Below are 12,537 nucleotides of genomic sequence, written 5' to 3' on the forward strand. Positions count from 1 at the left end.
TAATTGATCATATAGGCAAAGAGAATATAGCAAATAAGTCTAGTATAGTAAGTTCCTAGGGCAGAGATTCCTGGGCTGCTTCATAATGACCTTGGCTATATTTATATTTATGTTGCGGTCCACACTTTACAGCAAAAGCACAGTCCTTTGAGAACATTTTGTTTTCCAAGCAATTTTTCACTACTGAATAGACAGTGTTACAACACCGTACTTACACTCATTTGCTCATTGCACTTCCTTCCTGCAGACCCAGAGTTTTGTCTTTTCAGTTCTAAAAGGCTTCTCTGCTTATTTTCAACAATTCGCTTTCTTCTTACAACAGTAGAGCCTTAAACAATGCCAACAAAATGTCAAAATGAACACGTGTACGTTATATGCACAAACTTACAAGTTATCCTCAAACATTGCAAAACCCTACGTTTCATTTGTTCAGTCAGAAAACCCTTATCGAGCTTCTGTTATATGCACCATGCACAGCACAGTTACAATAATGAATTAAACAAAATCTCTGCTTCTGAGGAGTCTATGGTTTTGACCGGTGGCCTCCAAAGTGTGCTGCTAGAACGCCAGGAGGAGAGTAAGACAGATCACTGCTGTGCGGGAAGGACATACTACAATTCCACTTTGTGCTAATTATCTACACGCCGTCACCAGGTCATATGTGGTTGACACTGTCACCTTGTCCCCTTGCAAGGTAGATGGTTGTAGACTGCATACAGTAAAGCGCATTCTCTCGGAGGAAGAGTATGGGTTCTCCGTGAGCGATCGGCACTGGCATCAGTCACCAGTGCTCTCTTGCCTCCTGTAATGTAACTAAATGTTACATGTGCCCGCTAAGTGCATGTATAGCTATCTCATAGCATCTGAATGAGTCCTCACACAATGGAAGTGTCTAAAAAACACTTTTGTAGTGCCTCCATTGTATGTGCAATGTTTTATTATTTAAGGTGAGTAGTGGGCATATGGATATTTATTTTTTCTAGGCTTTTGATACAACTAATCAAAAACATTTTCTCAGAGAAAGCAAACCAAGAAACAGACTCTGAACTACAGAGAACACACTGACGGTGATCAGAGGGGAGGTGGGCGGGGGATGCGCTAGACGCGTGATGGAGTTGAAGGAGGGCATTGGTTGTGATGAGCACCAGGTGTTGTATGCAAGTGTTGAATCACTGTATTGTACACCTGAAAGTAATATTACACTGTATGTTAACTAACTGGAATTTGAATAAAAACTCAAAGAAAAAAAGAGTGAAAACAGCCACAGACAAGATACAGAAACAACCTAAGTGCCCATCAATGGATGAATGAATAAAGAAGACATGGTTTATATAAACAGACTATTATTCAGCCATGAGAAAGAAGGAAGTCCTGCCATTTGTGACAACATGGATGGGACCTTGAGAGTATTATGTTAAGTGAAATAAGTCACATAAAGACCAATATTGTATGGTATCGCTTATATGTGGAATCTAAAAAAGCTGAACTAGGGACATCTGACTGGCTCAGTTGGTAGAGCATGCAACTCTTAAACTCAGGGTTGTGAGTTCAAGCCCCATGTTGAGCACGGTGCCTACTTAAAAAAATTTTTAAAAAGCTGAACTAGTAGAAACTGTTGAACAGTGGTTGTAGGGTAGGGAGCGTGGGACTCGAGATGTTGGTCAAAGTACAAACTTGCAGTTAGCAGATGAGTAAGTTCCGGAGTTCTGATGCACAGCATCATGATTATAGTCAACAACACGGTGTCATATGCTTCCAAGTTGCTGAGAGACTAGATCTGAAATGTTCTTACCACAACAGAGACATGACATTACGTGATTAATGGAGGTGTTAGCGAGCTACGGTAGTAATCATATCGCAATACATAAATCTATCGAGTCAATACATAGTACACCTTAAACCTACACGATGTAATCTCAATTATCTCACAATAAAAACAAGCATGTTTCTGCAAAAAACCCCCATCTTCTTGCAAAACCATAGATCAAAGATAAAACTAATAACACAAGCACAGTGAATAAGAAAAAGAGCTGACATACCTCATTCTCCTTATAAACTCTTTGCCACATAATGACAATGACAGTATAATTATATTATAACAAAGTTAGAGTCACAAACTGAAAAATTATCAAACAAATTGTAAAAAATAACCTCAGCCTAAATGCATATTGTACTCTGAGATATTAGCTAATAATGGTATATGAAATGAAGTCATCATAATTGATAAGACATTTGAAACTAAACATTCAGAGCATTATTAATAATACATGAGAGAAAAAGTATTTTATAGAATAGATAACATTTTATTTTAAAAATTTAAAAACATTTATAAAATACAAAATTTTAAAATTATTTTAAAAGTTTATATTTCGTTTTTATCTCATTCTTTATTTCTATTTCTGATTAAGGTTATGTATTTATTAGTACAGTAAAACATGTGTATGGCATGTTTATATGTGTGTGCTCAAAATTTTTACTAATGGTGGTATATGTTCTGTATCTAACTATATCGTTAAATGCATACATTGTAAGTATACGTATAAAATTATAGCTGTATATATCTATCTATATCTAAATAACAACAAAGACCCCAAAACTTCCAACTTTCAAGAAAGTTGGCTAGTAATTGAACACCTGACCTTTGACAGTAAGTAGTAATAACATAATTCTAGCTAATATTAGTTCAACATTTACAATTGCCCAGGCATTGTTTTACAGGTTGTAGGCACTATTATCATCACTATTTTTACAGATAAAGAAATGAGGCACAGGAAAGGAAAAGTAAATTGCCTAAGGTCACAGAGTCAGTAAGGGGCAAAGCTGGAGTTTACCTCCAACCAGTTAATCTCTAAAATGTGAAATTCTAGCTCTTACTCTTCATGCTGGTAACTTTTATTCTGATTTGACTTGTCTCACAGAAAGAAATATATTTTGCATTGTGATCCAGGATGCACATGCAGTTCTGTGAGCACATTTACCTTTACAATATATGATGCCCTCTGGTAGTTTCTATCTTAGAACATTCTGATTCTAAAATTATATTTTATTAAAAAATTCTGATCACCACTCATGAAGTCGATTTCATAATCCACTAATGAGACACAACCTATACTTTAAAAAGCTCTGTATTACTTTATTCCCACCCATATGGGTAAGCTAAATGCTAAATATGCTAAGCTACATATGCTAAATGTTAGAGTTTCTAGTGAGATCGTCTGGGCATCAAATGAGTTTCTATACTGTTTTCTATGCTTAGAAGATCTTGGGAAGTCCCTATCTTTCCCTTTTTGAAGAGCTTGAAAAATAGTTTAAGTGAAAATTTTCTTGGCCACATGACTGCTGTGTCAAGAATTTTTCACTTCCTTTAACCTGTTTGTACATCTTTTGGAGTCAAGATCTGCCAACACTTTCATACTTTCTTGATTTGCAGCATAATTATTTGCTTTTGAGCTTTATTGTTCTTTGTGTAGATGTTCAGTTTTGTGGATTGTAAATTACTGACCCCAGGGATACAGTTTATGTTTAAAACTGTGTATTGTTCCATTCACATACATGCAGTTAAATACTATCTAATAATTAACATAATAGCTGAGAACCTTGGTATATTTGTAAACTAAATATATATATGCACTGGCATCTTTGACCAAATTTCTCATATGAAAATTCTACACATGATAGTCTTTCTACCAAAACTCAAAATAAAGCTACTTATCATTAATTATTACATACATAAAATGTATAGTATTCTTAATTATCAACATCAGGACAAATTCTGGAGATGTTCAGAGAATGATAGCTTTGAAAGAGACCTTAGAAGGTAACAGGTCAACCTTTCACTCAGAGACCTACCTTACTCACCCACAGACGTTCAGCCTCTGCTCCAATGGCCTGGCGATGGGGAGCCACTACTTCTTGCATTGTTGGTGGTTTTAGCTCAAACCCTTCCTTACACTGAGCTGAAAACATCCTTGCAATTTTTACCCTTCATTTAGTTCTGTTTTCTCTTTCTTTCATATAGTAAATCTTCAAATATTTGTGCACAGTTATCATGTCTCTTAGGCTTGTGCTTCTTTATTGGTCTTCAGACCCAAACCCTGGTTCCAGAGCTCTGTGTCACTCCAGTTTGTTTAAAGAGCCATTGAAATACATAGACAATACAGGAAATAATGTAGACTATAGCAGTACTTCCAAACACCAAAAGTTGCCTACAACTTTATTAAATTTTTAACAGCTACAGCAAACTCTTTTTTGGGGAGTTTAGTTTTGTATGGATTTTTTCTCTTTTTTTTTTAAAGAACAGTGTCAAGACAGATATCTCTTTTCTTGGAAATGAAAAAAAAAAACAACTCTAGCAAACTAAACACATACAAGCAAGCTGCAAGGGAGAAGACCACATTTAAATGAACGTTTATTCATCACAAAAAATGAAACTACAAATCACAAACCGGCAGAAAATAAATGCAACACATAAAAGGATACAGGACTCTAGAATGTATAAACAACTTCTGTCAATAAGGGAAAAAGAACCCAAGAACAGATATTTCTCAGAAGAGGAAATGCAAACTGTTCATAAACACACGAGAGCGTTCAATTCATCAGTAATCAGGGTGATGCAAGCTGTTATAAGTAGACATTATTTCTCATCCACAAGAAGCATTATCCCTTAAAGCAAGAAACTGGAGGCAACCCAAATGTCCAATGACAGAAGAATGAAAAATATTTGTATGTTCATATAATGAAACGTAATACAGTGATGAACAAGAAGTACAGCTAAATTAATGGCAATGAACCTAAAACATAAAATTGATTGAAAAAAGCAAATCATAGAAGAACACAGACGAAATGACTTCATTTATATAAATTGTAGGACTCGGCAAAACTACCTACATTGAGATAAATTTATATGTGGTAAAATTATACAAAAAGCATGGAAGGATGAACACCACCCTACGTGGTGGAGGGACGCAGCTGGGGAGGGCATGTGAGGCCTAGCAACACCAGTGAGTTTCTATTTCTGAACTGGGCAGTGGGTACAGAGTTCTTCTGTTATTATGAGCCCTTAATTTGTTCCTATATATTATACACATTTATTTTCTAAGATATAGTTCACAATAAAAAAAACTTTAAAAAGTAAATTGAATGCAAATACATTACTTTGCAGTTATCTTTGCTAAACTGAACTTTGTTACTTTTGATTTATCATTTCAGTTAGTAAAGATGATTTGAATATTAATTTCATCCTCTATTTTATTAATGACTTTCTTCACTACTCTATGCCTTCTACAAATTGTATGTATGGATCAATGTACTTTTAAAAAACGTATATCACTGAAAAATCTGTGGTTACTCAGTTTTAAAAATTTTGGGTAGTTAATACACATTTTCTGAGACTTTTGGGGAAGATGGCAGTGTAAGACGATCCTAGGCTCACCTTGCCTGTCCCATGGATACAACTAGATAACACCCTCATCAGCATAGATAACCCAGAAAATGACCTGGAGACAAGCAGAGCAGATTCTCCACAGCTAAATGTAGAGGGCAGGCCACATTGAAGATCGCAGGAGGGTGGAGTTGTGGTCGGGAGCTAGACAGACCCGGGAGATTGTCCCTGGGAGGGAGGGACTCATGGGCTCAGAGGGGGAGAAAAACAGACCCTCACACCAGGGAGCCCGCATGGGGAAGATGACTCACCAGAACATCTGACTCTGAAGACCAGAGGGACCAAATTCTGCGAGTTCTTACAACCAGTGGGCCTTACTTAACACCTGGAACTTCAAAAATCAGTGGGCTTAGAGAGCCGGGAAGGTGAGAGGAAAGTTGAGTCCCCACCCTTACAAAGACAGGCCTACAAACAGCCCCAAAGAGATACAACACAGGTAGCAATTTGAAAAACAGGGCACATAGGAGAGAGATTTGTTTACTAATTTCAGAGCGTGTGGTGAGGGGCTGGAATCATTGGGAGACTCCTCCAGGAACAAAGTAGATGGCAAGTGCCATTTCCCTCCCCTGCCCCACAGCATAAACACAAGGCCACCTGCAGGAGCCAGCAAAGGGGCCAACGCCCGCTACCTAACTTGCTAACATAGCACTCTGCCCCACTGTGGACCCAACCTCTCCAGCCAGTCCTTGGCTCCAAATCTCCTCCCACAGGACAATCTGCAAACCTTCCCAACACCCCATGTCCTGCCCTGTGCGCTTCTGTGGATCTGGCCCCTCCAACCTGGCCTGCCTCAATCCTGGCAGCTGCAGGTCCCCTTCCACAGGGGACTGGTGCAAACCTTGCTAACACTGCCTACTCCACCCCCCTGTTCTCCTGTGGTCCTGCCCCCTCCAATAGGCTCTTGTTTGGAGCCCATCAACAGCAGGGCCACAAGCCTGGCTAAAAATACACTGCATGGAAGAAATAATAGAGGAAGCAGAAGAACAAATCAGTGATCTGGAGGACAGAGTAACATAGAGCAATCAAACTGAACAGAAGAGAAAAAAAAATGAAAACAGACTTAGGGAACTCAGTACATTTGCCTTATAGGGTCCCAGGAAGGAGAAGAGAGAGAAAAGGGGGCAGAAAATTTATTTCAAGAATTAATAGCTGAATCTAGGAAAGGAAACAGAAATCCAGATCCAGGAGGCACAGAGAGACCCCAATAAAATCAACCCAAGGGGTCCATACATAGACACATATAATTAAAATGGCAAAAGGTAGAGATAGAGAATTTTTAAAGCAGCAAGAGAAAAGAAGACAGGTACATACAAGTTACATACATCCCATAAAGCTATCAGCAGATCTTTCAGCAGAAACATGGTAGGACAGATGGGAGTGGCATGATATATCCAGAGTGCTGAAAGAAAAACACCTGCAGCCAAGGGTACTCTATCCAGCAAGGCTATCATTCAGAATAAAAGGAGAGATAAAGAGTTTCCCAGACAAACAAAAGTTAAAGTAATTCTTCACCACCAAACCAGCCCTACAAGGAATATTAAAGGGAACTCCAGGGGCGCCTGGGTAGCGCAGTCGTTAAGAGTCTGCCTTTGGCTCAGGGCGTGATCCCGGCGTTCCGGGATCGAGTCCCACATCAGGCTCCTCCGCTGTGAGCCTACTTCTTCCTCTCCCACTCCCCTGCTGTGTTCCCTCTCTCGCTGGCTGTCTCTCTGTCACATAAATAAATAAAATCTTTAAAAAAAAATAAAATAAAGGGAACTCCAGAATATTATAGGCATTTTCTTTCCACCATAGGAGTAAGAAAAATAGGAACCACAAAAGCAGTAAAAATAACTATATCTATAAAAATCAGTCACAGGATCCACAGACTAAAAGTATGTAAGGTATGACACCATATACCTAAAATATGGATGGCAGAGAAATAAAAAAATGGGTTCGAATTTAAGTAACCACCAACGTAAGATAGACTGCTGTATGCAGAATTTGTTAGATATAAACCTAATGGTTATCATTAAATCATAAACCAGTAATAGATATGCAAAAAATTAAGAGAAAGAAATTCAAGATATCACTAAAAAAAAAAAAAAAAAGCCAGCAAACCATGAGAGAAGAGAGCATGAGAAGAAAGGAACAGAGAAGAACTACAAAAACAACCGTAAAACAATTAACAAAATAACAATTAGCTACAGACCTGTCAATAATTACTTTGAATGTAAATGGACTAAACACTCTAATCAAAACACACAGGGTGACAAAACGGATAGAAAACAAGACCCATCTGTATGCTTCCTGTAAGAGACTCATTCAGACCTAAAGAAAGACATCTGCAGATTGAATGTGAAGGGATAGAAAAGCATTTATTATACATATGGAAGTGAAAAGAGACTGAGGTATGATGTGTGTGTGTGTGTGTGTGTGTGTGTGTGTGTGTGTGTGTGTGTGTATGACAATCTAGACTTTATTTATTTTGACAAAATAGACTTTAAAACAAAGAATGTAACAAGAGACAAAGAAGGGCAGTATGTAATCATGAAGGAATTCAATCCAACAAGAAGATATAACAATTGTAAATATTTATGCATCCAACAGGGGAGCACCTGAATACATAAGACAGTTAATAATAAACATAAAGGAACTAACTGATAGTGATACGATAATAGTAGGGGATTTTAACATCCCCCCTTACATCAATGGATACATCATCCAAACAGAAAATCAACAAGGAAACAATGGCTTTGAATGACACACTGGACCAGAGAGATCTAACAGATATATTCGGAACATTCCATTCTAAAACAGCAGAATACATATTCTTTTCAAGTGCACATGGGACATTCTCCAGAATACATAACATATTAGGCCACAAAACAAGTCTCAATGAATTAAAAAAGATAGAAGTCATACTATGCAACTTTTCTGACCACAACCCTATGAAACTAGAAATCAATCAGAAGAAAAAATCTGGAAAGAACACAAATACATGGAGAGTAAATAACATGCTACCAAGCAATGAATGGGTGAATTAAGAAATCAAAGAGGATATCAAAAATTACATAGAGACAAATGAAAAATGAAAACACAATGGTCCCAAATCTTTGGGATGCAGCAAGAGTGGTTCTAAGAGAGAAGTTTATAGCAATATAGGCCTACCTCAAGAAGCAAGAAAAATCTCAAATAAACAACCTAACTTTACACTTAAAGGAGCTAGAAAAAGAACAATAAACAAAATCCCAAAACAGCAGAAGGAAGGAAATAATAAAGATTAGAGCAGAAATAAATGATACATAAACAATAAAAACAACAGGACAGATCAATGACACCAGGAGCTGGTTCTTTGAAAAAACAAACAAACAAACAATAAAATTGATAAATCTCTAGCCAGATTCATAAAAAAAGGAAAAAGAGAGAAGACTCAAATAAAAAAAATCAGAAATGAAAGAGAAAAAATAACAGCTGACACCACAGAAATGCCAAGGGTTGTAAGAGAATATTATGAAAAATTATATGCCAATAAATTGGACAACCTAGAAGACATGGATAAATTACTAGAAACATATAAACTATCAAAACTGAAGCAGGAAGAAATAGAAAGTTTGAACAGACCAATTATTAGCAATAAAATGGAATCAGTAATCAGAAAACTCCCAATAAACAAAATTCCAGGACCTGATGGCTTCACAGATACATTCTTTCAAACATTTAAAGAACAGTTAATACCTATTCTTCTCAAACTATTCCAAAAAATAGAAGAAGATAAACTTCCAAATTCATTGTATGAAGCCAGCATTACCCTGATACCAAAGCCAGATAAAGACACTACAAAAAAAGATAACTACAGGCCAATATCTCTGATGAACATTGATGCAAAAATCGTCAACAAAATATTACTAAACCGAATTCAACAATACATTTAAGAAAATCATTCACTGAGATCAAGTGGGATTTATTCCTAGGATGCAAAGTGGTTTAATATTTGCAAATCAATCACTGTGATATACCACATTAATAATAAAGGATAAGATCCATATGATCGTTTCAATAGATTCAGAAAAAAGTACATTTGATAAAGTACAATATCCATTCAAGATAAAAACCCTCAACAAAGTAGGTTTACAGGGAATGTACCTCAACATAATAAAGGCCACATATGAAAAACCCACAGCTAACATCATACTCAATGGTGAAAAACAGATTTTCCCCTAAGGTCAGGAATAAGACAAGGGTGTCTGCTTTCACCACTTTTATTCAACACAGTACTGGAAGTCCTGGCTGCAGCAATTAGACAACAAAAAGAGATAAAAGGCATCTGAATCAGTAAGGAAGAAGTAAAATTTCCAGTATTTGCAGATGACATAGTACCATATATAGAAAACTCTAAAGACTCCACCAGAAAACTACTAGAACTGATAAATGAATTCAGTAAGATTGCAGGATACAAAATCAATAGACAGAAAGCTGGTGCATTTCTCTATACTAATAATGAAGTAGCAGAAAGAGAGATGAAGAAAACAATCACATTTACAACAGCATCAAAAATAATAAAATACCTAAGAATAAACTCAATCAAGGAGGTGAAAGACCTGTACTTTGAAAACTATAAAACACTGATGGAAGAAATTGAAGACAACACAAATGAATGGAAAGATATTCCATGTTCATGGGTTGGAAGAACAAATATTATTAAAATGTCCACACTATCCAAAGCAATATACATATTTAATACAATTGCTATCAAAATGTCAACAGCATTTTTCACAGAACTAGAACAATCCCAAAATCTGTAGGGAACCACAAAAGACCCCAAATAGCCAAAGCAATCTTGAAAAAGAAAAATAAAGCTGGAGGTATCACAATCCCAGATTTCAAGATATACTAAAAAGCCACAGTAATCAAAACAGTATGGTACTGGCACAAAAATAGATACATAGATTAATGGAACAGAATAGAAAACCCAGAAGTAAACCCACAATTATATGGTCAATTAATCTTTGACAAAGTAGATAAGAATATGCAATGGGAGAAAGTCCCTTGAACAAATGGTGTTGGGAAAACTGAACAGCAACATGCAAAACAATGAAACTGGACCAGCTTCTTATACCATACACAAAAATAAACTCAAAATGAATTAAGGACCTAAATGAGAGACCTGAAACCATACAAACCCTAGAAGAGAGCACAGGCACCAATTTCTCTGATACTGGCTGTAGCAACATTTTTCTAGATATATCTTGGGAGGCGAGGGAAACAAAAGCAAAAATAAACTATTGAGACTACATCAAAATAAAAAGCTTCAGTACAGCAAGGGAAGCAATCAATAAAACAAAAAGACAACCACTGAATGGGAGAAGATATCCACAAATGACATTTCCAACAAAGGGTTAGTATCCAAAATATATAAAGAACTGATACAACTCAACACCCAAAAAACAAATAATCCAATTAAAAAATGGGCAGAAGACATGAACAGACATTTCTCTGAAGAAGACATACAAATGGCCAACAGACACATGAAGAAATGCTGCACATCACTTGCCATCAGGGAAATACAGATCAAAACCACAATGAGATACCACCTCACACCCGTCAGAATGGCTAAAATCAACAACACAGGAAACAACAAGTGTCAGTGAGGATGTAGAGAAAGGGGATCCCTCATGAACTGTTGGTGGGAATGCAAACGGGCACAGCCACAGTGGAAAACAGTATGGAGGGTCCTCAAAAAGTTAAAAATTGAACTACCATATGATCCAATAAATTATGAAGCAATCTAAGTGTCCACTGATAGATGAAGGGATAAAGAAGACATCACACACACACACACACACACACACACACTGGAATATTATTCAGCCATAAGAAGAATGAAATCTTGCCATTTGCAACCACAGGGGTGGATCTGGAGAGTTTAATGGTAAACAAAGTAAGTCAGTCAGGAAAAGACAAATACCACATGATCTCACTCATATGTGGAATTTAAGAAACAAAACAAATGAAGAAAAAAGTGAGAAATCAAAAAACAGACTCTTCAACTATAGAGAACTGGTGGGATGTGGTATACGTGTGTGTGTGTGTGTATGTGTGTATATATACATACGTACATATATATATACATACATACATATACACACATACAATGGTTTTTACTCAATCTATATGATTCTTTCTTTCTTTCTTTCTTTCTTTCTTTCTTTCTTTCTTTCTTTCTTTCTTTGGAAGTAGTGTGAAAACTAAAGTTACATTATAAAATGCCTAGATTAAAAAGGAATAAAATCTTTAGTGAGAAAAATAACTTTTAAAAATCTAGGTTTTTGCCGAGAAACAGACTCTTAACTATAAAGAACACATTGATGGTGACCAGAGGGGAGGTGGGTGGGGGAATGGGTGAAACAGGTGATGGGGATGAAGGAGGGCACTTGTGATGAAAAAATTAAAAAAAAAAAGACTAGATTTTTGTAGACAAGTACTGAAAGTTTTTAGATTAGAGTCTTTGCATTTAGCTTCCCATCTGCTAATACGACTTAACATCCATTCATTTAAGAAAAGTGTGGGTGACCACTAAGTGCCAGGACCTGGGGAGACAGTGATGAATTACAACAAAAGCCCGCTGTCCTTAAAATCTCAGTCTAATTAAAGAAGACTTTGAATATTAAATTTTAAACTAGCTCCCTCTTTACATCATCTTAGTATTTACTCATACCTTTGGGAAAAGAAAAGAATTACTTTTCTGATTTTTTCCCAAGTCCTATCTATTTCTCAATAGGCCACTGATTCCCACTGGCAGGAAAATGTGTTTCTAGTTCATTTCCCCCAGAGGAAAAGAGCTTCAGGAGGAGTTAGCCGGCTACTATGGGTAATTCTAAGGCGTTCTACGGGGGGCTAGTCTTCAAACTGTTTAAAGGAATACCATCACTTTTTATCCACATGAAAACCAGCTACATAAGGGATAAAAGTAGGGCTGCCAGTCTTTTGGAAAGGGAATGGGAGGGTTAAGCACACCTATCATTAGCTTATACCTATTCAATTTAACAAATATTTTATATAATAATATTTTTTATTATATTATGTTAGTCACCATACAGAACATCCCTGGTTTTTTA

General features: G+C 36.5%; 1 protein-coding gene across 4 annotated transcripts in view; it reads right to left on the reverse strand.

Annotated features, from left to right (window-relative positions):
• CEP126 (centrosomal protein 126) overlaps nucleotides 1-12,537 on the reverse strand; it is a 92,677-nt gene that overhangs the window by 23,101 nt on the left and 57,039 nt on the right. For all 4 annotated transcript variants that reach the window (XM_087868508.1, XM_087868507.1, XM_087868506.1 and 1 more), the window contains one exon: nucleotides 216-328. In XM_087868508.1, coding sequence (XP_087724634.1) covers nucleotides 216-328 — 113 coding nt within the window. The remainder of the gene's footprint in view (nucleotides 1-215; nucleotides 329-12,537) is intronic.

This window comes from Ursus americanus, chromosome 16 (assembly GCF_024610735.1).
Source record: "Ursus americanus isolate L20-20 chromosome 16, mUrsAme1.1.p, whole genome shotgun sequence".
Classification (NCBI taxonomy): Eukaryota; Metazoa; Chordata; class Mammalia; order Carnivora; family Ursidae; genus Ursus; species Ursus americanus.